General features: G+C 38.3%; 1 protein-coding gene across 1 annotated transcript in view; it reads right to left on the reverse strand.

Moving 5' to 3' along the window:
• Positions 1-26486, reverse strand: part of UGGT2 (UDP-glucose glycoprotein glucosyltransferase 2) — a gene marked incomplete at its 5' end in the record, with an annotated part of 518844 nt that overhangs the window by 185922 nt on the left and 306436 nt on the right. Inside the window, 2 exons of the mRNA XM_089680491.1 lie at positions 2113-2244; positions 26251-26457. Of these exons, the coding sequence (XP_089536617.1) occupies positions 2113-2244; positions 26251-26457 (339 nt within the window). The remainder of the gene's footprint in view (positions 1-2112; positions 2245-26250; positions 26458-26486) is intronic.

Genomic DNA, 26486 nt, shown 5'->3' on the forward strand with positions numbered 1-26486 from the left:
TTTCCCACAAATTCATACATAATACATGAGAAATACTCCCTACATAAAACTAGGGAAAAGGTTAGAACACTTGATGAGGCTAAGGAACATTCAAAAGTGCTGAGCCTGAGGCAGGGAGAGATATTGGTGCCAGGTCCTTTGGAAGCAACATTGGAAGGCTCCCTCCATCGCTGTTAGCAGACTGCAAGCTGACCAGGCTACCAGGACTCTTGCTCCTATGATCCTCCAAGCTATATTTGCAAGGGATTCTCCAGGGGGAAATCAGGAACAATGCAGAAGCATGAAGATTTAATGCCATATGTGACCCAGTCACTGCAGCAGCAAGAAGAAAGTATCCTGGACCTTGTGGGAAGTCAACGAAAGATACAAAAGAAATGCACATCAGAACATGCCTTGGCACTTGCAGATGTTGGGGTTTTGACCCGCATGTTATAGTCCTTACACGGCACCTGTGGCAACAACATGTGTGACTTCAGATGTGTTGGAGCTTGGTTACTCACCAAAACCTGTAAGGGTAAAGCTATGCCGAGTATCAGTCAATACAAAAAAACTGCATAATGAGCCCCAGTGGCTCTGTAGCAACTGAAAAATTTTGCTAGTAGAAAAATATCCTGACAAAAGCTACAATAAATGAAGAAGCTTACAATTAAGGATGACAACATCTGTTCTCCCTGAGCAATAGCAAAAAAAGATCATGCTGGGTTGGGAGAGGGTTGTCTTCAAAGCTTTGTTTTGCCATTATTCAATCTAAAGAAGGCAGCAGCATAATCCAATGTTCCTGAATATGCATCCTGTGTCCCAAGATGTAGGATTAAGAAAACTGATATTGGTATAATAGTTGCAGACTGAAATCCCTCACAAGGATTATTTCTTCAAAAAAAGACACAGAATCCGAATCTAATAATGGATCAACAAAGGGATCCTGACCAAACGAGAAAGGTCCAGCATGTCTGTGCTGGCTTTATCAGGAGAGGAGACAATATGGACATCATGCTGCTTGGGAACAACTACTTAAAAATCCACAGAAGCTTTGTAAATGTAATTTTTTTTAACAAATAAAATAGCATATACCTGCTCTGTGCAATTGTTTTGAGAGCAGTCCCAAACCTCCTCTTTTCAGATCCCCCGCCAGAGCTCCAGGCTCTTCCTCTTGTCAGTGCACCACCATAGAAAATGGCTTCCTATGGTGGCACACCTGTGGGCTCAATCCCAAGCCAGGCTGTGTACAACTATTGACACACACTGTGCGGTTAAGCCCTGATCCCCACTCACAGGATATGACTGACAGCATAAGGAGCCAATGGATTCCGCTGCTGTCTCTGTGAGCAGAGAGACTGGAGAGAGGTAATTCTACAAGCAGCTACAGATGACTGGGGAAATTTCAAGAAATTCAGGGATAAACTGGAAAATCTTGCGTTCAATGACTGACTGGAGAGACCTCCACAACTTAGAACCATTGCTCATTGGCTAAATGGACAGGCTCCAGGATTTAAAATATATGATGTGAATCAGCCAGCAGCTGTTAAGAGTAAAAAAAAAAAAAAAAAAAACTTCCAAACAAACAGAAGAGCTGAAGTATATGTACTCTCCCAAATACACTTGTGGGCAGGGTTATCCTGGAAGTGTTCATTTCTTATGTAGGAAGCAGTACAGGCAGTCTAAGAATTTATGTGTCTCTCAGTGGACAAAAAGGAGAACCACGTGCTTGTGGTCAGAAGTCCTTAGGTTTTGCTATGAAGTACGCAAACTTTGGGTGTGTTCAGGGTTAGATCAGAGCACACGTCTTATTGCTGACTAAAATTTTAGATGACCACAGGCTAACCAGAAACTGAAGCGCTCAGGGACGGAGGAAAACCTCAAACTCCCCAAAGTACACTGAAGGCCTGCCAGTGATGACAAAGGTATATATGAAGCACATAATAAATGTGTCATTGGTAAGTTTTGTAATACATAAGCTGCCTTAATGGAATCACAGTTGAGGCCTGGAGGAAAGGAAGGAGTTGCCACTCTGGGACTCAAAGAACTGATAAGTGATATTTATAATTAAATTAAAATTCTCAAAAGACATTATAAACTAGAGAATACTGAACCTAACCTATTTAACAATCTTACCCGTCCATTACTGATCACTGCCACTTGTCCAGGCAATAATTTGAGAACGTCATGACAATATAGCTCCTGAGTCCGAAGTATGTCCAACCCAAGCGTATTATACTTTTTCTCAAAGGCATCAGCATCCATTTCCTGAAAAAAAAAGTAATAAGTATTAACAGCATATTGTATTTTTTGATAAAGCTATTAAGTTATTGTTACTGTGCTGTAGCCCCCCCCCTTTGTATTATAAATTGATTGTTTTGGTAGTTTCTTTGGGGACACCTGGTTGTGTGCATAGATAACTGTTTACCTGATAGTGCTGTCTACCCTCCTAAACCCTGTATTTTTTCCCATTGAGGATGTGCATCGCTGAACTTTGGTCTAGAGTACATTTCATCTCCAGCTGTGTCTGTTGCCTCAGATTGGTAGCAAATAAGAGGATGGTGATCTCAAGATAGGAAATGACCAGAGATGGATCACTTTGATGGCCAGCTTGAATATGTATTGCAATATATGCAAACTGAGAATCCCCACTTTTATAAACAAGTGTTTTCTATGAACATGTAAGGGTTACACCCCTTTAATATCTCATATATTGTATATATGGAAGCTATTATATATAATAGCTTAGCTATTTAGCTATGTATATATAGAAGATATTAAGTACCTGAACACTCATATCTCCATTTTTTTTTTTTTTACAAATTCTTTATTTAAGTCAAGAGTAAAGCAATTAGATACAGTGAAAAAATATCTTACATCACAATAGTCCAACAAACGAACCAATGAAAGGTTCCAACATGATAAAGACAGGATATGCTTTTGTACAAAAGTAAAAACAGGTGATACAAAATAACCCTGATATTTTGAAAGCACAGGCAGTCGAGTGTCCTGATCTAACTTTATATATACTGTAGATGAGAACATATTTATGTAAGATTTGTACCACTTGCTTCTAATTGTAAAGCGGTTTACCACTTTCTGCCTGTAGGACGTATCCGTACATCCTTGGGTTGAAGTGGTTCTACTCAGGCCATAGGTGCAGTCATGGCTGTAGAGCCACTGCACCGCTTTTAAAATGTGACTTAAAGGCCACCTGCCACTTTCCACTGCCTTTCTGGGCTCTCCTGTTCTACCGGGGAGCCCGTAACTGAAGACGGTGACCATAGAGATAAGGAGGAACAGAAGTTCCCCAATCACCTCTATGGTCTATGAAACCAGAAACAATGAGAATTCTGTCACTTCCGGTTTGTTGTTTACAAGCCATTACAGACTTGTAACAGCATCTGATCAAACCAATTTCGGTTTGATTAGATGCTTGTAAAAGCAGCCCCAGATATCCCGGTAAACAGTACCCATCACTGCCCATGCTATCACAAGGGATATTGCTCAAAACATTCAAAAGTGAAGAAAAAAAAAAAGAGAGAGTGTACTTTTTTTTAATAAAGAAAAACCAAAACACACACACACACACACACACACACACACACACACACACAACAAAACGTATACATAAGTCCTGTACACACATGCAAACTGTGATCCAATTACATATGAGGTATCACCATGAACATTCTAGCAATTCTAGCACCTGACATCTTGTATAACCCTAAACTGGTAACCTCTAAGGGCTTTAAAAGCGTTGCCCGTGGAGATTTTTAAGTACTTTCCACTGGCATGCACAATTTTAAAGTGTGACATGTTAGGCACCTATTTACTCGGCGTAACATCATCTTTTAAAGTTCACTAACATTGGGTATTATATTGTATTTTTGTGCATTAAGATACATTAATGTGTATTTTTCCCCCAAAAAATTGAAAAACCCACTGAAAAAATTCCAGTGCGACATAAAAAATTGCAACACCACCATTTTATTGAGGTGGTTAACCACAAGATGCAAAAAAGCCCAGATCTAAAAATCATCCTGTAGTCACAGGTGGCAATAAGATATTTCATGGGGTATAGATCCTGAATTTCAAAGCTACAGAAGGCAATGAGGTTTGTTTCTGTTTGAGTGAAATACATGCTCTGGCCACATTATGTGACTCAAAAGGGATCATTGTAATATTTCCTAGACATGTAGTTCAGGTGCAATAAATAGGCAGCGGGGCCCTTTCCAAGGCCATTATCTTTAAGTTTCTTAAAGCGGAGTTCCAGCTGAAAAAAAAAAAAAGTCAGCAGCTACAAAAACTGTAGCTGCTGACTTAAAATACAGTCACTTACCTGTGCCCCAGTCCAGCGGTGTCCTCGCCACCACTGGTTTCACCGGCCATCTTCTCTCCCTGGCGCCGGCATCTTCAGCATGGGCACCCGTCTGTGACAGCTTGCGGCTTCACAGCCGAGTGCCCGCTGCGCATGCACGAGAAGCACTGCGCTTTGTGAATGCCCCTATAGTCTTCTGGGACCTGTCACATGCCCCAGAAGACTACATAGAGGGAGGGGGGAGGACAACATCCACTTCCGATTGCCTTAGACGACTGCAGCAGAAGTGGGAGCGAGTACCTGTCAAATTCAGGTACCCGCTCCCCAAAAGGAGTCAATCCTTAATGGGGAGCGGGGGACAAAGACTTAAAGCGGAACTTGGCCTTTTGGGTGGAGCTTCGCTTTAAAATGGATCTGTACTGCCTCCCAGAAACCTTGAAGAGACAGGAGATCGCAGGATACATGTAAACACATACACTCCTCTTACCCACAGTGCCAACAGATCGTAGAGATATGTGGAAAGTACCTATGTAGGATGGTGGGTACTACCATTGTGATAAAATTTTAAATCCTGACTGCTGTATGTTATTCACTATAGAAGATTTGTGATTGAAGTACAGAAAATTGTCTTTCTGAGCACCCATAGAATACTTTCCCACTTGAGTAGGTATAGAGGAACAAATTCTGATGGTGGCTGATTTATCAGTTTGTAAGCTCAGTAAGACTGAGCATGATCCATGGGTGACTAAACACATTTCTTCAAACGAGTAGTTGAAGAGTAGGTAGAAAATGTCAAAGCTGAGTAGCTCTGCACTGGGATAGGGGAGGATCTGTCAGACTAAATGTCAGGAACCATCGTCCAGTCAGATGAATTGAGAAAGTGTTGGAATTCTAAAATAATCTGAGAGAAATAGTGTCTGAAAACCTTGATCCTCTGTTTCTGGAGGAAGAGGGATGGCCAATGATGGGAAAGTAGCGATAGAGATCACAATTCCATGAGAAAATTTGTCCATCTCAAGCTAGTGTTTGAAGAGTCACTCCTATCAGGGGTTATTGGTGTACCGGGGTGTTTTGGGAATGCGATAACCAGAACAGACCATGCAATGGGCAGCACATTTGAGCCTGTTCTATTTGGACCCAGAGTTTTGTGACAGCATGTTTATGCTAGTTTATGGCTCTAGCTCTGTGGTGGAGAACAGGATCGGGAAAGCTGATGCAACCTTGCAGTTTATGTTTAGCATGATAACTAGCAATCACGTTGTGCTGCTTAGTAGCCCATAGGAAATTTTGAAATTCCAATTGTATGTGTTTAGGAAAAGAGCTCAGGAAGGGTCTTATGTAAATAAAGAAGGATGGGAGTACATTTTTAAGATTCGGTTTCTCCTAAACCACGAAAACTTATCCCTATTTCGTCTTTTCAAATCTTTCCTGTTGCAAGGGTGGAAAATTTGAAAAGAAGGTCTCCCCTATTTGGGTGGTTAACTCCAAAGTACTATATATAGGTGGAAGCGCTCTGAAAAAGTAAACTTTGTTGTAGAGAACAAAGGAGTTTTGGAAAAACATTATTATTGAGTGCTTCTGACCTGGAGATATTAATATGGTAATTGGATAGAGAATCATATTCTTCTAAGGTTCTCAACAGGTTCTGGAGGGACATTTCAGGATGTGTGAGGAAGAAGAAGAGATCATCCCCAAACCCCATCACTTTATGATCCATGCAGCCTGTGTTCAGATCTTGGATATCTGGACTCTTACATATGGTATATAATAACGGCCCCAAGAACAGGACACCGGGATATGTGAGTAACCACGTGTGGTTCCATTGCCCAAGTTTAAGTAATCAGAAGACATTTAATTTACACTAACCATGGCAGAGGGACACAAGTATACAGTATTACGTACAGCCAGAATGACATGTACGTGCCCAGGGCACTTTGTGACATGGTTGATGTTAAAAATGACCAGTTCACTCTGTCAAATGCCTTTTTGGCATTGGCAGATAACGAGATCGTACTGGATTTCCTCGTACAAGCATGGTGGATTACATTTAATGTTATTATCTTTTGCCTCATGGTGTGGTATGAATCCCACTTGATCTAATGAGACAGTGGAGGGGAGGTAAAAGTCTATCGTCTAGAATTTGTGTGAATATTTTTACATCAACGTTGAGTAGTGGTATCGGGTGATAAGAAGAAAACTGGTTTGGGTCTTTACACTCCTTAGGAATCAACACTGTGTGCTCTTAGAGTCTTATGGAAAAGTAACTCCCTCATGATATAAGGTATGATGTCATAAAGAAGGGAGCTAAGAGATGGCAATATTTTTTATAATAAGTAGCAGAGAAGCTGTTAGGATCAGGGACTTATGAGGCTTCATGTGTTTGAGACACATCATAAATTGCTCATCAGTGATCAGGTGTTCCATGGCTTTGCTTGCTTCAGATAACAGCTTTGGCATACCTGAAGACTGTAAGCAATGCATTATTTTCTTGAGGTTTTCTTGTGAGGTCCCAAGTAAAATAAGCTATACAAGTCTACATAGTACATGAGAAAGATCTGGGCTAGCTCGCTGGAAGTATTGACCTTCAGACGCTGTTTAGTCTCTATCAAAGGGATGCAAGACTGCAGCCTTCCTTCTCAAAGTGCCTTTGCTAAGAACTTTCCAGGTTTGCTACTAAACTCATATCAAAAACCTCTTTTTGTTTGTGGTGCTTTCAGGGTACTGTATATAAATAAAGTTTGGAGGTGGGCTCGCAAAACAAAGTTCCACAGCAACTGATTGGGAAAATGTCTGTTTATGCACTACTTCAAGGGATAGCATTTTATCTAAAAATGAAGAGAACAGAGTAGACCTCTTATTCAAGGTTGGAATTTCTGGTGAGGTATTTTCCTCAAAGAACCTCAGTTCTATTTTCACAAGAAGGAAGGAGAGAATTATTCAGTCACCATCTCCAGGCTCCGAGGAACATATTATCCCCCCCCCCACGTGTCAAGGATACAGAAACCAGGGCATGATAACAAGTGGAGATAATTCTGTCTGAGGAGGAAACCTTAGGAAGGTTTTGCTGGCGTACAAAAAGATAGTCTAAGAAGGCATACATTTTGTGAGGGGTCGAAAAGTGTGTGCAATCTCTGAAGTTTGCATGAAGCATATGTCGAACATCTAAAAATCTATTGAAATGAAGAGCAAGTTTAAATCTCTTGAGAAAGGAGTAGGAAAGGTGGAACACACCCCTAGACAAATCCACCTGGGTGTTGAGGGCAACACTCAGGTCTCTTTTCACAACCAGAACGCTCTCCAGTCTAGATAGACATGCCTCTAGAGCTAAAATCTGATTAATATTTGGCAAATAGATATTGACCAAGGTCACCTTCTCTTTATTAATAGTGCCTTTTAGGAGCAAAATCTGCTCTGATCAGAGATCTGATCCAAAAGTGACCAGTTAGTGTGTCTAGAGACAATAACACTCACTCTAGTTTTAGAGTTCGCTGACAAACTGTGATATACTGAGGCATATCTATGTTTGTGGAAAGAATGAGTTTTCCAAGTTTGGAAGTGTGTTTCCTGGAGAAGCCCAATATAATTGCTGTATTTTTAATGAAGTTCTAAAGTTATGCTTACTGTGCTGTAACCCCCATGCATTATATATTGATTATTTTGGTGTTTTTTTGGGGACAAAATCACTTGTTTGCATGCATAGATAACTGTTTTTTTTGCCTGCTGGTGTGGTCTATCCTAAACTTTGCACTTGCATTTTGGCAATATCTGTTTAATCTTCCAAAAAAGATACATTGTTTTCATCATTAAAATGTCACAGATAAAAATGGCATATTATTTAAAGCACACTATTTGGGGTAGACTATTGGGGCTGGATTATGAATAATACTATTAAGCCTCACAAATATATTTCCTATACTACTGGTTTAAAGCTGAAAAGTAAAGGCCCAGAGTTTGTGCTTTTATCAATAGAACATTGTGGGCAGACTGCAGAGGTTGATCTACTACCTAAGCTTGATGACTGTATGCTAGATTCCTTTATATGCAATGTACTGCAAAAGCTGTGAACACTGGAGTGCTTGAATATCTGACTTCTGTAGCAGTGATAAACCATACTGTATGAAACATCTTTAGGTCAAAACACAGAAACAAGGACACTGGACAAGGATTTTGCTTCCTGAACACGTTTGGTTTTAGATGTTTGGCTGATAATCACCTGTAATTAAACCTATCTTCTGATTTTGCATTTTCTTCTTACATATACAGTATTTTAAATCTACTATTTTCACATGCATTATAAGATGCTTTATATGGCTCATTCATATCCAGGCATGCATTCAGGGTATACTACATAACATTTGTGGAACTTGTACAGTTTGGGCGTGACTAGGCATGCTAAGGCTGGAAGGATGCTGCACAGATACTAATCATTTAGTTGATACCAGTTTTCATGCATTTTGATGCGACTGTTTAAAGACACTGCATTGTCTATATACATGCAATTTACATAACATGCCAGACAATTAATTGCAGAAATGTCTTGCCAATGTCAGAACAGCCGTGATATTGTCCTGCTACATTTGTGCTGAGTACCCACTTAAACCTCAGACGCTCCATGACTGGACATGTTAAGAAAGCATATGAACTGCACTTTGGTTGTAAGGTTGGTGATCAAAACAAGGCCTGGGCTCCTCACATTTGTTGTGCATGTTGTGCTTTCAATCCTATAGCTTGGCTCAGAGGTACTTGTAAGTCAATGCAATTTGTTGTCCCTAGAGATATGGAGCTTAGATGAAACCGATGAAGCTGCTGCAAAGCTTTTCTTTTTTGCGGATGACAGAAAGGTCTGCATTACAGTTGATATGCCTGGGGATTAGTCTGACATGATATGCCCCCTCAAAGTTCTCTTAGAACTCTGGGATGATCACTGCTCTATTAGGCTTCAACCGAGCCAGTTTCTCTGCTACCACTTATTCTAGAAAGCTTGCGTTCCAGACTGCAAGGATGAGGTTTCCTATCACCAGGTACGAAAATATTTCTGTCTTTCTTTCAAGGGCACCAAGATGATTTAACAAATTTCTTTGCACAGGTTAACAACTTTGTTTTCTGTACTGATATTGACAACTTGTTCACAGCTTTGGGTTGTGAGGATGACCCAATAAGAATGGCATCTCTTTGTCGATTAAACCTCAAGGCTATCTTGTTATACAGTGGAAATGTATAACCTTCAATACCGGATGCTGCACACATGAAAGAAATGTATGGAAACATAAAAATGTTGCTAAAAAACATCCAGTACACCAAGTACAACTGGAATATCTGTGGGGATCTATAAGTAGTGGTTCTGTTGCTTAGAATGCAGCTCCGATATACCAAGTATTGTTGTTACATATGTTAATGGGACAGCTGTGCAAGAGTCACATCATATTCAAAAGGAATGGCCACTTCAAAATAATTTGGTTCCAGGACAGAAAAACAAAGCACACAAACCGATTGCTGACCTGACAGACATCTATTTCGCTCAGACTGATGAACAATTTTGTGAAAACGAAAAATGAGGAAGGTAAAACTTTTCTCAGAGCTGAGAAATACAGTGCATCCAGAAAGCATTCACAGCACTTAACTTTTGCCATATTTTGTTATGTTAGAGCCTTATTCCAAAATGGATTAAATTCATTTTTTTCCCTCAACATTCTACAAACAATACCCCATAATGACAATGTGAAAAGTTCATTTTGAAATCTTTGTAATTTATTAAAAAGAAAATGAAAAAAAAAGCACATGTACATAAAGTATTCACAGCCTTTGCCATGACACTCAAAATTGAGCTCTGGTGCATCCTGTTCCCACTGATCATCTTTGAGATATTTCCACAACTTGATTGGAGTCAACATGTGGGAAATTCAGTTGATTGAACATGATTAGGAAAGGCATACACCTGTCTATAAAAGGTCCCACAGTTAACAGTGCATGTCAGAGCACAAACCAAGCCATGAAGTCCAAGGAATTGTCCGTAGACCTCCGAGACAGAATTGCATAAAGGCACAGATCTGGGGAAGGGTACAGAAAAATTTCTGCAGCATTGAAGGTCCCAATGAGCACAGTGGTCTCCATCATCCCTAAATGGAAGAAGTTTGGAACCACCAGGAATCTTCCTAGAGCGGGCTGCCCAGCCAAAATGAGCGATCAAGCGAGAAGGGCCTTAGCCAGGGAGGTAACCAAGTACCCGATGGTCACTCTGAAAGAGCTCCAGTGTTTCTCTGTGGAGAGAAAAGAACCTTTCAGAGGAACAACCATCTCTGCAGCAGTCCACCAATCAGGTCTGTATGGTAGAATGGCCAGATGGAAGCCACTGCTCAGTAAAAGGAAAATGGCAGCCCGCCTGGAGTTTGCCAAAAGGTACCTGAGGGACTCTCAGACCATGAGAAACAAAACTCTCTGGTTTGATGAAACAAAGATTGAACTCTTTGACCTGAATGCCGAGCATCATGTCTGGAGGAAACCAGGCATCGCTAACCACCTGGCCAATACCATCCATACAGTGAAGCATGGTGGTGGTAGCATCATGCTGTGGGGATGTTTTTCAGCTGCAGGAACTGGAAGAATTTATGATGTTTGAAAGGCAAAAGGGTTGTGACATCAAATATTGTTTTGATTTGGATTTCTCTTCTGTTCATTCATCTTTTTTTTCACTCACTTTGTTAATTACCAAAAAAAACTATTAATACATCTATTTCTGAAAGCTTTCTTAATTTTTCTGAATTTTTTTTCACACATGCCTAAAACATTTTGCATAGTACTGCACATTCAGCTGGTTGACAAACTTTTTACAGCATACAAGATCATGAAGTGCATGATGTAATTGAAGATTCATTTTCTGTATTCACCCTTTCTTTCCCTAAAATATTGGTAGTCAGTGAAAAGCATGGTGAAAGGTTTCACTAGGACATTATCACAATGGAAAAACAGTATCAGGGCAACTGGAATCCATCAATGGTGTCTGACTATTAATAAGAAAAATTAATAATAGCGCCTATGGTCAAAATTATATAACTTACTAATAGTGTACCAGCTGCAAAAAATCACCATATATAAAGTGTACCAATAAATAAATAATTTGCGCTAGTAAATGTGTATAAAAAGAAATCATCAAATCATAAGTCCAGAAAAAAATATATATATGCCAATACCACAAAAAATATAAAAAAACTTTTAAGTGCAAAAAACTTTTGTGCAAAAAAAGTGTCTAAATATGAAAAATTTCACCAAAAAACCTTGATAATATAATGGCAGATCATCCATAAATATATCTTCAGAAACGAAAACTCTGCAACAAACCGATCCTCATCGATCGAAATAACAGGATGAAAAACTTTGTAGTTAATCAAAAATCCACTTCTCCAATAGATAAAGGACCACCTTCAAACGTATCCATGGGGGGAAATGCCAAGCACTCGAGAGAAACAGAAAGACTTCATGGTGCAATATTATAAAAACCAATTCCTTTATTAGGTACTCATTGCACTTACTCAAGAGGTGTCCCAGCCGACACCAGCATCAACAGCATAACAGCAATCACATAAACGAGCCTGGCTACTCAGCACATGCGCAGTAGCTGGCAGCCAAAAACGTAATGACGTCACATCAATCAAGCTCCGCCCTACGCGTTTCGTCATCGACGTCCTCACGGAGCGGATAGATGTGAGACGTCTCAACCTCCTTAAATATTCACTCACAGAAAACGAACAGCTGACATCAATGGGGAATCAAGCAAAGCAAGCCGCCCCACAGATGACAGGAGTCCACAAAGGATATACAATGTATCCAATATATTTGCCATCACAAGCAAAAAAACTTTAAAACAAGAGAACAAAGATAGAATAAAAAGAAATTTGAATAAAACACTAATGATAAATAAATTAAATAAGTAAATACATTAACGGGCCAGCACCCTCTAAGACTGTGTTTCAAAAAGGGAACTTAAAGGGCCAGTAACACTTTCAACACAAATAAAGGGGAACTCTAATAATAATACAAAAATAATGCAAAAATTGTACAAAAAACATACAATCTCCCATATATCATCTTTAAACAGTTGCCTATATAAAAATATACTTAAAATAACATAAAAATTAAAAATTAGTGAGAAAACAATTCAAATCTATATCGACATTTAACCCAAATGGTTGCAAGGAATTTAGTTCATAAATCCAAAACGTCTCTTTTTTGGAAATCTCATTAACCAAATCCGAGCCCCTCCAATGGGGTTTTACCATCTCGATCCCATAAAAGGTAAGTAAGCTCGGATCACAATTATGTAACAATTTGAAATGTTTGGATACACTATGTTTATCAAATCCTTTTACTATGTTTCTTATATGTTCGCCTATTCTTGTTTATAAACATCTCCCAGTTCTCCCAATATATCTCAAATGACATGGACATTCTAAAACATAAATCACGTGTAGAATTGCATGTAAACAGGGATTTAATATCATATTCTTTTTTGGAAAATGAAGAGCAGAATGACTTTCTTTTTTTATTATTACCAACTTTTACAGTCCTACAAACTTTACACTTCCTACAAGGAAAAAAACCATTTAAATTTGGAAACAGATCGAACTTTTTTGGGGGTTCGATGACATTGCGAGCCAGTTTCATCCTAAGAGACTTATTTTTCTTATAAATGAATTTAGGAGTTTTAGATAAGAATTTATTTAGTATATCATCTTTTAACAAAATGGGCCAATATTTTTTAAAAATTCGTTCAATATTTTTGTATTGCATATTATAGTTAGTAATAAAGGGTACATTATTTTCAAATCCCAAATGAGCCTTTCTATTTCCAAGAAACGTCTCCCTATCTTTAATACCAATCGAATTTCTCTCTTTAATCAAAAAGGTCTTATCATACCCTTTCTCTATAAATCTTTCAATTAACACCTCAGATTGGTCGAAAAAATCTTTGTTAGCGCTACAATTTCTTTTTAATCTGGTAAACTGACTTTTTGGAGTGCTATATAACCAATTTGGGTGATGTCCACTAGAAATAGGTATATAGCTGTTTTTGTCCACTTCCTTGAAGTAAGTTTTGGTACAAATTTGGCCATTATCTTTATATAGGACCAGATCCAAAAAATGTATTTGCTCAAAATCACTCATAACAGTGAATCTCAATCCATAGCGGTTCATATTAATATATTCCATAAAGGAATCAAGCTTTTCTCTGGATCCATCCCATACCATTATAATGTCATCAATATACCTCCTGTATAGTGCCATCTCTGGCCATTTATTGAAAATACTTTCTTCCTCCCATTTATCCATTACCAGATTTGCCACACTGGGAGCATACTTAGCTCCCATGGCAACACCCTTACATTGCTGAAAAAAAGTGTTGTTGTACCAAAAGAAATTGTTATTCATCGCAAATTCAAGTAATTCAACAACAAATTTCCTCTGCGATCTTTTCAGGAGTGATTTATGTTTAAGGGCCCATTTTACTGCATTAATTCCATCATTTTGATCGATGTTAGTATATAAAGATTCTACATCTATAGTAACCAACATACAATTATCAACATTATGTAATTCTTTAAGGATGTTAATAAGATGTCCACCATCTCTCAGAAAAGCCCTATTTGTCATAACAATGTTTTTCAGAAAAGTATCAACATATTCACCAACTCTTGCAAATAAAGAATTTATCCCACTCACAATGGGTCTCCCCGGTGGGTTCTCCTTATTTTTGTGTATTTTTGGTAAATAGTATATAGTAGGTATTTTCGGATGTTTAATCAATAAATATTTTGCTTCTTTTTCAGTTAATACCCCCAACTCTTTTCCTTTGTTAATAATACACTTAAGTAGTAATTTAAGTTTCTTAGTGGGATTTTTTTGCAAAATTTTATATGTATCTTCAGATTGTAATAATCTCTTCATTTCTTTTTCATAGTCATTCTTATTTAAAACAACAATACTTCCCCCTTTATCAGCACTTCTAATTACTATATTCTTTCTCTTTTCAAGATCCTCAATACCCAATTTTATATCTGGTGGAATACAGTACGAATTTTTAACATTAATACTCTTAATCTCATTTTCTACCATATTTTTAAATACCTCCAGAAAAGCATTACCAGAAATCTTAGGGTTAAATGTAGAAGCATTTTTTAAACCACTATTTTGAAAACCATGAGAAGATGAAGTAGGATTGTTTCCTTGAGATTTCTTGAGATATCTTTTGGAGAAGCAAATTAAAATATGGTGGGATGTGAATACTTTGGAACTCTATCTAAAAGAGAAAATTACTCCCAGGAGGTTGAGATGGGATATACCTGCCAATGATGGGATGGATGATAGAGAATTAGTAGATGAGTGGTTTCAGTTTTTTAACCATTGTGAAAGCAGTTTATTGGAATTAATTATAAAAAGGCGACAGGTTAAATTGAGGAAAGTAGACTTTAAAATTAAAGAGTTGAAGGATGTGATGTTACCTTTTGCAGATACCAATGATTATAAAGATCGATCAAAGAATTTACAGGATCATATTGTTAAAGTCGATAAGGATACTAAAAACAAAAAGGTTAAAAAATATAAAAGAGACACTGAAGATTATAGGAATAATAGAGTGTATAAATGGCAAGATAAGATCACTACAGATCACTACAGAAAATGAGATTAAGAGTATTAATGTTAAAAATTTGTACTGTATTCCACCAGATATAAAATTGGGTATTGAGGATCTTGAAAAGAGAAAGAATATAGTAATTAGAAGTGCTGATAAAGGGGGAAGTATTGTTGTTTTAAATAAGAATGACTATGAAAAAGAAATGAAGAGATTATTACAATCTGAAGATACATATAAAATTTTGCAAAAAAATCCCACTAAGAAACTTAAATTACTACTTAAGTGTATTATTAACAAAGGAAAAGAGTTGGGGGTATTAACTGAAAAAGAAGCAAAATATTTATTGATTAAACATCCGAAAATACCTACTATATACTATTTACCAAAAATACACAAAAATAAGGAGAACCCACCGGGGAGACCCATTGTGAGTGGGATAAATTCTTTATTTGCAAGAGTTGGTGAATATGTTGATACTTTTCTGAAAAACATTGTTATGACAAATAGGGCTTTTCTGAGAGATGGTGGACATCTTATTAACATCCTTAAAGAATTACATAATGTTGATAATTATATGTTGGTTACTATAGATGTAGAATCTTTATATACTAACATCGATCAAAATGATGGAATTAATGCAGTAAAATGGGCCCTTAAACATAAATCACTCCTGAAAAGATCGCAGAGGAAATTTGTTGTTGAATTACTTGAATTTGCGATGAATAACAATTTCTTTTGGTACAACAACACTTTTTTTCAGCAATGTAAGGGTGTTGCCATGGGAGCTAAGTATGCTCCCAGTGTGGCAAATCTGGTAATGGATAAATGGGAGGAAGAAAGTATTTTCAATAAATGGCCAGAGATGGCGCTATACAAGAGGTATATTGATGACATTATAATGGTATGGGATGGATCCAGAGAAAAGCTTGATTCCTTTATGGAATATATTAATATGAACCGCTATGGATTGAGATTCACTGTTATGAGTGATTTTGAGCAAATACATTTTTTGGATCTGGTCCTATATAAAGATAATGGCCAAATTTGTACCAAAACTTACTTCAAGGAAGTGGACAAAAACAGCTATATACCTATTTCTAGTGGACATCATCCAAATTGGTTATATAGCACTCCAAAAAGTCAGTTTACCAGATTAAAAAGAAATTGTAGCGCTAACAAAGATTTTTTCGACCAATCTGAGGTGTTAATTGAAAGATTTATAGAGAAAGGGTATGATAAGACCTTTTTGATTAAAGAGAGAAATTCGATTGGTATTAAAGATAGGGAGACGTTTCTTGGAAATAGAAAGGCTCATTTGGGATTTGAAAATAATGTACCCTTTATTACTAACTATAATATGCAATACAAAAATATTGAACGAATTTTTAAAAAATATTGGCCCATTTTGTTAAAAGATGATATACTAAATAAATTCTTATCTAAAACTCCTAAATTCATTTATAAGAAAAATAAGTCTCTTAGGATGAAACTGGCTCGCAATGTCATCGAACCCCCAAAAAAGTTCGATCTGTTTCCAAATTTAAATGGTTTTTTTCCTTGTAGGAAGTGTAAAGTTTGTAGGACTGTAAAAGTTGGTAATAATAAAAAAAGAGTCATTCTGCTCTTCATTTTCCAAAAAAGAATATGATATTAAATCCCTGATTACATGCAATTCTACACGTGATTTATGTTTTAGAATGTCCATGTCATTTGAGATATATTGGGAGAACTGGGAGATGTTTAAAAACAAGAATAGGCGAACATATAAGAAACATAGTAAAAGGATTTGATAAACATAGTGTATCCAAACATTTCAAATCGGTACATAATTGTGATCCGAGCTTACTTACCTTTTATGGGATCGAGATGGTAAAACCCCATTGGAGGGGCTCGGATTTGGTTAATGAGATTTCCAAAAAAGAGACGTTTTGGATTTATGAACTAAATTCCTTGCAACCATTTGGGTTAAATGTCGATATAGATTTGAATTGTTTTCTCACTAATTTTACATTTTTAATTTTTATGTTATTTTAAGTATATTTTTATATAGGCAACTGTTTAAAGATGATATATGGGAGATTGTATGTTTTTTGTACAATTTTTGCATTATTTTTGTATTATTATTAGAGTTCCCCTTTATTTGTGTTGAAAGTGTTACTGGCCCTTTAAGTTCCCTTTTTGAAACACAGTCTTAGAGGGTGCTGGCCCGTTAATGTATTTACTTATTTAATTTATTTATCATTAGTGTTTTATTCAAATTTCTTTTTATTCTATCTTTGTTCTCTTGTTTTAAAGTTTTTTTGCTTGTGATGGCAAATATATTGGATACATTGTATATCCTTTGTGGACTCCTGTCATCTGTGGGGCGGCTTGCTTTGCTTGATTCCCCATTGATGTCAGCTGTTCGTTTTCTGTGAGTGAATATTTAAGGAGGTTGAGACGTCTCACATCTATCCGCTCCGTGAGGACGTCGATGACGAAACGCGTAGGGCGGAGCTTGATTGATGTGACGTCATTATGTTTTTGGCTGCCAGCTACTGCGCATGTGCTGAGTAGCCAGGCTCGTTTATGTGATTGCTGTTATGCTGTTGATGCTGGTGTCGGCTGGGACACCTCTTGAGTAAGTGCAATGAGTACCTAATAAAGGAATTGGTTTTTATAATATTGCACCATGAAGTCTTTCTGTTTCTCTCGAGTGCTTGGCATTTCCCCCCATGGATACGTTTGAAGGTGGTCCTTTATCTATTGGAGAAGTGGATTTTCGATTAACTACAAAGTTTTTCATCCTGTTATTTCGATCGATGAGGATCGGTGTGTTGCAGAGTTTCCGTTTCTGAAGATATATTTATGGATGATCTGCCATTATATTATCAAGGTTTTTTGGTGAAATTTTTCATATTTAGACACTTTTTTTGCACAAAAGTTTTTTGCACTTAAAAGTTTTTTTATATTTTTTGTGGTATTGGCATATATATATTTTTTTCTGGACTTATGATTTGATGATTTCTTTTTATACACATTTACTAGCGCAAATTATTTATTTATTGGTGTCTGACTATTGCTGGATACTGTAGAGAGATGGATCAAGCACACAAAACTGGGGAGTACAAAACGAAAACCAGCAGCAATACACCTTTAGCTCTGTTGAACTCATGTCGGATACATTATGCGACAGTAAATACATTATAGTCATTAAAAGTAAATTTCATATTTCTAAGATTTTAAAGTGACACAGTCATTCTCTAATTATATCTGTGTTCAGTTTGAGGGGTTCTAGCAATCACCAAATGTTTTGCAGTAAGCAAAAAAGTTTGAAAAAAAAAAGATTTGTCCAGCGAAATCCAACCAAAATAAAATAGCCATATCTTGTGTGGCTAACATAACCTGTCATATTTTGTTATTACAATATTTTGTAGTCGAGTTCCACATCTCATCTCCTCTAGCATACTTAATTTTTATAGGTCTATGTTTATGCTCTTAAATAAACCGCCTATCCATTTACAACTTTAAATAAAAGATTCTTTAAACAGATTACATACCCGGTAACGACTGAAAGGAGATGTATCATTGAATTAAATGGCAAGATAATATGTTCAAGTTTTAATCTATATGTAAATTTGGGAAATTACTTTATATCTAAGTTTTGATTGGCAAGAAGAAGTCCTTCAGAACTCTGATTAGCATTTGTATTGAGAAAGGGTCAGGGACCAGAAGCAATGCAGAATACAAAATTTTTGTCTACTAATTCATGAAGTAATCTAGCTGCTCATTTGTGAAATCAATCCAATACTTATATTGTACATCTTGAATTTTACATATCTTAAAAGCAATAAACTTATAATAGCTATGGGCATCCCCTAATATGTTTGCATATTACATTCTTAACAGAAATAATGTGTGTATGAAAGAAAGGAGCACTTAATATTGAAACACAAAAGGATACAGAATGTTTTTTTTGTGTGCAAATATTCATGTCATAAAATGTTTTATCCCAGGTGGATACCATTTTATTTTTCACCAGAAGTAGCACAATGGGAGTCAGTCCCTGGTCATTATCTGTTTAAACAGAACATGCTTAAGCAAAAAGTTTGTAAAGTAAACTAAAAACTCGGAAAGTATTCTATGTAACAAAGCATATACACATCTGTGAAACAGTGGCTTTTTGCTTATCACATTATATTGTGTGTACATACATGTATATTATATTTAGTATATTACTAACTAAAATAAGATGATCCGGAGCTAACTTATCCCTTGACTGGAGAGAACTAACTATTCAGCCCTAATGTTAAATGTGGATTTATGTGGTGGTTATGCAGTTTTTGGTCCCTGTCCTTTCAATTCGACATTAAGTGTCATAAAGCTGGTTGGGAAAGATAGAGCTATTCTTTACATATTTATGAGCATGAATGACAACTCATGCTCCAAAAGCAAGCTATCCATCCTTAAAGTGCAGCTGTGACCAGACTAGGGACCATAATGCTTTTATGTATTCTTAAAGCTGAATTAACCTCCCTAGCGGTCTGATTATGTCCATATTTCTGTGCTCAAAGCAGTAAATTTTTTTGCATGGAAATATGTAGTTCTTTTATTGTAGGCCTGTAATTTTTAGGAATAACTCACTGAAATCTGTCCGAACAAGAGTCTAGTAAACATTCCGGGTATGTTACAATTTGAAACACGAAATCATAAATTATAATTTATTATAATAATAATAATTTTAATTCAATAATATAATCAAATCAAAAAACACTGAAATTTGAAATATAGCGCCAAGTTTGCACATCACTGAGCAAAGTCGCAAAATCATTTTCAGTGTCTGATGAGGAATTTCCCCACAAATCATTATCACTCAATTCTGCAAGTGGTTCTAATTTACTATCGCTGTTCTCTATCTGGTCTAAAACCGCTTTTGACCTAAAAGGGACACTTTTTGTACGCCATGGACGTTTCTCAGTTTCCAGACAGAAAGAACAGTAAAAATGCAGGCAGGGCACAGGACAAAGCACTCGGGACAAAATGTATGTGAAATGGTTTGATACAGTAATGTTTTACTATGAGATTTTAGTCACTTTTAAAATTTTCAAATTTCCCGCCAGTTCCATCCCCGTACTTCCTGATGTCGCAGGGAGCGGAACCCGGAAGACCGATGCCGGCATCGGCCGGAGGACATTGCCAGGGACACTGCAGGGGGGACATCGCAGGACAGGGTAAGTGAAGAAGAGATCCCAGAGCAGCTCTGCAGGGTATTCCCGAGTGTAGCTGGGGGTTACCGCTTGTGGTGCTGAAACTTTACCCTACCCCGAGCTACACTCGGGAATACCTCCAGGGAGGTTAAACCCAAAAGCAAACATTTATTATACTGCAGCTTACCAATTCTTTGATTTTTAGGCTTTCTTTCCTTTATTTTTCACCTGGTGATCTGGTCAGTAGGTCAGTTGTTTTTCAACAGAGCAAGCTATCCTGCAGATGTACCAGTTAGAGGGTTGAGACAATGACAATGGGTGTAATACTGCTTTAACAAGCTGTAAAGGAGTTTTAAAACAAATCTTTACTGACCTTTCTAGCTGCATGTACTGTTAAAAGAATGTATCCTTAAAAATCACAACATTAACCACTTGACCTCCAAAAGGTTTTACCCCCTTTATGACCAGGCCATTTTTTGCTATTCAGCACTCTGCTAATTGAACTGGCAATTCCAAGGTCATGCAATATTGTACACAAATTAATTTATATATTTTTTTTCAGACAAAAAGAACTTTATTTTATTTTTTGCTATATAATCTGTCCTTTCAGCTCCAGGTCCAATCGCTGACAAACTCATGTAGACTTCACCTCCGCAACATCTCCAAGATACGACCGTTCCTAACCTCGGAACCCACTAAGCAACGCATTCACTCCCTTATTATATCAGGCCTCGACTACTGTAACTCCCTGCTCATTGGCCTACCTCACCGCAGGCTATCCCCACTTCAGTCTATCATGAATGCTGCGGCCAGACTCATCCACCTTACTAACTGTTCCGTATCTGCCACCCCCCTCTGCCAATCCCTCCACTGGTTTCCAACTGCGCAATGGATAAAATTCAAAATGCTACCACTGACCTATAAAGCCGTTCATAATACTGCCCCAAACTACATCACCGATCTTGACTCCAAATATCACCCAAACCGTACTCTCCGCTCCTCACAAGACATCCTACTCTCTAGCTCCCTTGTCTCCTCCTCCCATGCTCGTCTCCAGGACTTCGCCAGGGCTTCCCCTCCTCTGGAACTCCCTACCCCAATCCATCAGACTATCACCTACTCTGCTCACCTTTAGGCACACTCTGAAAACCTCTCTCTTCAGGGAAGCCTACCCCGCCCTCAGCTAATACTGAACTCCTCTCCTCTTCCAACCACTCCATCCCCCACAGCTATTTCCTCCTGTACCACTATCCCCTCCGTCCTAGATTGTAAGCTCCAAGGAGCAGGGCCCTCGAACTCCTCTTGTATTGAACTGTACTGTCTCGTGTACTGTCTCCCACCATAATGTAAAGCGCTGAGCAAACTGTGGGCGCTATATAAATCCTGTATAATAATAACAGAAAAATACAGGAACATTTGAAAAAAACCCCAACCTATATTTTCTACTTTCTGTTAAAAACATGTCTGATAAAATCACATTTCTTTGTTTTTTGTGAAAGTTATAGAGTCTACAAGCTATTTTAAATATATTAAAAATTGATCAATCCCAGTGTACTGAAGGCCTCTCTCATTTTGTGAGGCCCTTAAAATGCCAGGAAAGTACTTATACCCCCCAAAAGATCCCTTTTTGGAAAACAGACATCCTGTGGTATTAAGAAAGAGGCATGACAAGATTTTTTAAGTTATTTTTTTGGGGGACAAAAAAAAAACATTTTTCCCAATTATATTTACATACTGCCACACAGCATCATCATATGGCTGGTGGTGATCAGGGATACTGATTGGTGAAAGTATGTTAAAAAAAAAATATATAGAATACATTTATATATATATATTATTTATTTTAGTGACGTTGCACTACTCTGGAGGGGTGATCAGGTTTTTTTGTTTTTCCTTTCTATGCTTTGATTGCCGTTACAATGATTAGCATGTCCCCTGCCAGTAAGGCAAAGCCAACAACCAGTCGTAAGTGATGGAAACATTCCCTGCCCTGCAGCCGCAAATATTCAAGGGGCATGCTGTGGGCTGAGGGAATGCATCCACTGCCCGTGATTGGCTCTTGGCTTTGAAAGCTTCTCAGTAAGATAGCTCAGGCAAGTTTGGACTTGTAAGTTCATGCTTAGTAGTGATCAGGAACACTGTTGCTGGCTTACACTGGTCTGGTGACAAGGTGCTGATGTGGTGGCGATCAGGGACCTAGTGGCTGGCTGCACAGGCTGCGGTAACACTGGCACTGACTGGCCATAATGTGACAGCCATTAGACTGCTGCTGGCTTACACTAGTCTGGGGACACTGGGACTGGTGAGGCTGCAATCAGGAACATTGTTGCTGGCTTACATAGTACTGGTATGGCCGCAATCAGGAACACCATTTCTGGCTACACTGTACTAGTGTGGTGGTAGTCACTGACACTGACTGGTTACATTGGTCTAGTGAAACTGGGACTGGTATGGCTAGTGGTTATAGACGCTGGCTGGCTGCACTGGCATACAGTGTCGTCAAGAGCATCTAGCCTGTTTTCCAGCGTCAGTGTGCTGATCACTGTGGGAAACATTCTGTCTCCTCTCACAGATGAGATGTGCTGCCCTGAGTTCCTTGCTTCCCTGTGCAGACAGTCCCATGGATGTGAATTGTGATGCAACAGATGCACATCGATGCAGCTCCCAATCTGACACACATGCGGGTGCACAGCCCTGAATGCACACTGTCTGTATTTGGGGCTGTGCACTCACATGGATATCAATGTCATAACTGCTTGTAAACGTATGTACGGAACGCCTTTGCATCCCCATATGAGTAAACAGGGCCCTTGCATGGGGCTGTAGTGCTTCCCATTTAAACAATGCCTGACTGTCTGCACTGCTCTGGTGAAACTGGGACTGGTGTGGCTAATGGTCAGGGACTCACGCTTGCTGCACTGGCATTCACTATCAGATCAGCCAGCTTCCCTGATGTCCGGCCACACCAGTCCTAGTGAAAAAAAAGAAAATGAAAAAAGATCAGTTCTGGACCAGTATGGTTTCATACTGGTCCAGAACTGATCTTTTCTTTTTTTTTATAAGCACATTGAATGTTTCCTACACTGCTGATCACTGTAGTAAACATTCAGTTATCTCTAACAGTGTAGCATGCAGCCCTTGCTTACAACTGTGATTGTTATGATTGGTCACAGCGATCACATGGTACAAGGCCAATTTCATTGGCCTTGTACCCAAACATGTGTTCTGCTGTGTTGGAAAGGACACAGCAACCACAGCATGTGTCCCTGAAAGCCCTAAAGGGTGCGAGTGATCAACAGAAGGATGTTTTAATACGCACCTTCCCCCTCCCCCAATGCCAGAAAGCAGCCATCCAGACATTTAAATAAAGAGCTTGGACGGCAAGTGGTTAATGCACACTTTAAATTGAACCTGTGGCCAGACTACAGTTGCAAGAAAAAGTATGTGAACTCCTTGGGATTACGTGGAGTTTTGCATGAATTGGGCATAAAATGTGCTCTGAACGTCATCTAAGTCACAACAATAGAAGAACACAGTCTGCTGAACATAATACTACACAAACATTAGATGTTGCCATGGTTTAATTGCACATAACATGTAAACATTCACAGTGCAGGGAGGAAAAAGTATGTGAGGCTCTAGCTTAATGACTTCTCCCAGAGCTAATAGGAGTCAGGAGTGAGCCAACCTTGACTCCAATCAGTGTGATGATATTGGACACGTTGCTGTCAGCTGTCCTGCCCTTAAAAAACACACACCTGTTTTGGGTTTACTGGTTTCAAGAAGCACTGTCTGATGTGAACCATGCCTCGCAAAAAAGAGCTCTCAGAAGACCTACGATCAAGAAATGTTGACTTGCATGAAGCTGGAAAGGGTTACAAAAGTATCTCCAAAAGCCTTGATGTTCATGTGTCCACGGTAAGACAGACTGTCTACAAATGGAAAAAGTTTAGCACTGTTGCTACTCTCCCTAGGCGTGGTCGTCCTGTAAAAATTACTGCAAGAGCACAGCGCAGAATGCTGCATGAGGTAAAGAAGAATCCCAGAGTGTCAGCTAAAGACCTACAGAAATCTCTGGCACATGCTAACATTTTTGTTGACACATCTACAATAAGGAAAACATTAAACAAGAATGGAGTACATGGGAGGACACCATGGAGGAAGCCATTGCTGTCCAAAAAGAATATTGCAGCACATTTGAAGTTTGCAAAAGAGCACCTGGATGTTCCACAGCACTACTGGCAAAATATACTGTGGACAGATGAAACCAAGATTGAGTTGTTTGGGAAGAACACACAACACTATGTGTGGAGAAAAAAAGGCACAGCACACCAACATCAAAACCTCATCCCCACTGTAAAACATGGCGGAGGGAGCATCATGGTTTTGGGCTGCTTTGCTGCCTCAGGGCCTGGACGGATTGTTGTCATTGATGGGAAAATGAATTCCAGAGTTTATCAAGACATTTTGCAGGAAAACGTACGACCATCTGTCCGCCAACTGAAGCTCCGCAGAGGATGGGTGATGCAACAGGACAATGACCCAAAGCATACAATTAATTCAACAAAACAATGGCTGCAACAGCACAGAATACGCCTTCTGGAGTGGCCCAGTCAGAGTCCTGACCTTAACCCGATTGAAATGCTGTGGCATGACTTTAAGAAAGCGATTCACACCAGACATCCCAAGAATATTGCTACAGTGAGAGTTTTGTGAAGAGGAGTGGTCCAAAATTACTCCAGATCGTTGTGCAGGTCTGATCTGCAACTACAGGAAACGTTTGGTTGCAGTTATTGCTGCCAAAGGAGGGTCAACCAGTTATTAAGTCCAAAGGTTCACATACTTTTTCCTCCCTGCACTGTGAATGTTTACATGTTATGTGCAATTAAACCATGGCAACATCTAATGTTTGTGTAGTATTATGTTCAGCAGACTGTGTTCTTCTATTGTGACTTAGATGACGTTCAGAGCACATTTTATGCCCAATTCATGCAAAACTCCATGTAATCCCAAGGGGTTCACATACTTTTTCTTGCAACTGTACATTCATTCAGGTATTGAGCTTTAAAACAAGCCCATCCTGACCTCTGTACCTGCTCAGCCTGCTCCATCCTTTTTGGACTTTTAGGACTTGTTCACACCATGTGCAATAGATCCACACAGGTCACTGCAAGAGTACATACAAAACAATCATTTTCTGTGTGCCTTGTTCACACTACCATGTTGTGTACATGTGTGTTGTGTTAAAATGCATTGTCTGCATTTTAACACAATGCATATGAACGCATGCAAAAATAGAGAGAAGAACTTTTTACTGATGTATGTGCAATGTGTTTCAGGGCAATTACTCAAAAGTGTGACTGACAAGGCAGGGCAATTTTTATTTTCAGGCTGCAGACAGTAAAAGCAAGCCATGTCATTCTCTCATGACTTGTATACTGTGTGATAATGTGATAATGATGAACACTGGGAATCGGTACATATTATAAACATTAGGTACATTACAGTTATATCATATTTCAGTGTTCTAAAAATAGCACTGCATACTACAATACCCTAAATTTTCCCTAGGATATATTGAAATTAAACTTTAAAAAATGTCTTTCACCTTGCAAAAGTGTTCTAAAGAATGCAAATTAAGAAGGTGGTACTCAAGTAGTAAAATACTGTAGGTACCTGCTAGCAAGAAGGTTGCATGCACACACTTCTTGTACCTGTGATTGGAATAAAAACCTGACAGTTTGCTACACTTGTCACGCCACTCTATGTAAAACTTAACACAATGACTAGAGTTTAAGCCTAAAATGTTTAGTAAATTCTAGACCTATGAATAAACAATATCACAAATTGCATTTTAATGGAGGGTGTAATAAAAGTACCGTGCAAGGGTGACAGATGTTCATTCTTCGTATTTGAACTACAAGCTATATTCTACTCTGCAAGCACAGAAGAAACAGGAATTTCATTCCATTACATGGGCTCATCAAATGTTTTTCTTCTGTACAAATTAAAATGTTTTCTGCTTATTTCCTGGGGGAATGCAGAGTTGAACCACTCTATTTCATTTCATTGTAGGTATGTCTGCATCTAATATACACGTACCACGAGAGAAGTCACACAACAATAAAATATCTGCTTACCGAAACAAGGAACTCTTTGATTTTATGCCCTTTAGTAAGTGCATCCACAGTCTTTTCATTTGAAAGCTTTGTGAAAAATGTCAGCATGTTTTTGCTTTTCTGTGTAAGCAAAGCAGCCCATATTGCACGAGATATCAAAGTGTTATCTTCAGTCATCTTGGAGGTTGGATTGTTTAGGATACCAAGTCGAGCAATGCTACTCTTTTTCTAAAAGATGAAAAAAAAAACATATTAAT

The sequence above is a fragment of the Staurois parvus genome, unplaced genomic scaffold (genome assembly GCF_062004578.1).
Source record: "Staurois parvus isolate SC_StPar_1 unplaced genomic scaffold, SC_StPar_1.0 ptg000243l, whole genome shotgun sequence".
NCBI lineage: Eukaryota > Metazoa > Chordata > Amphibia > Anura > Ranidae > Staurois > Staurois parvus.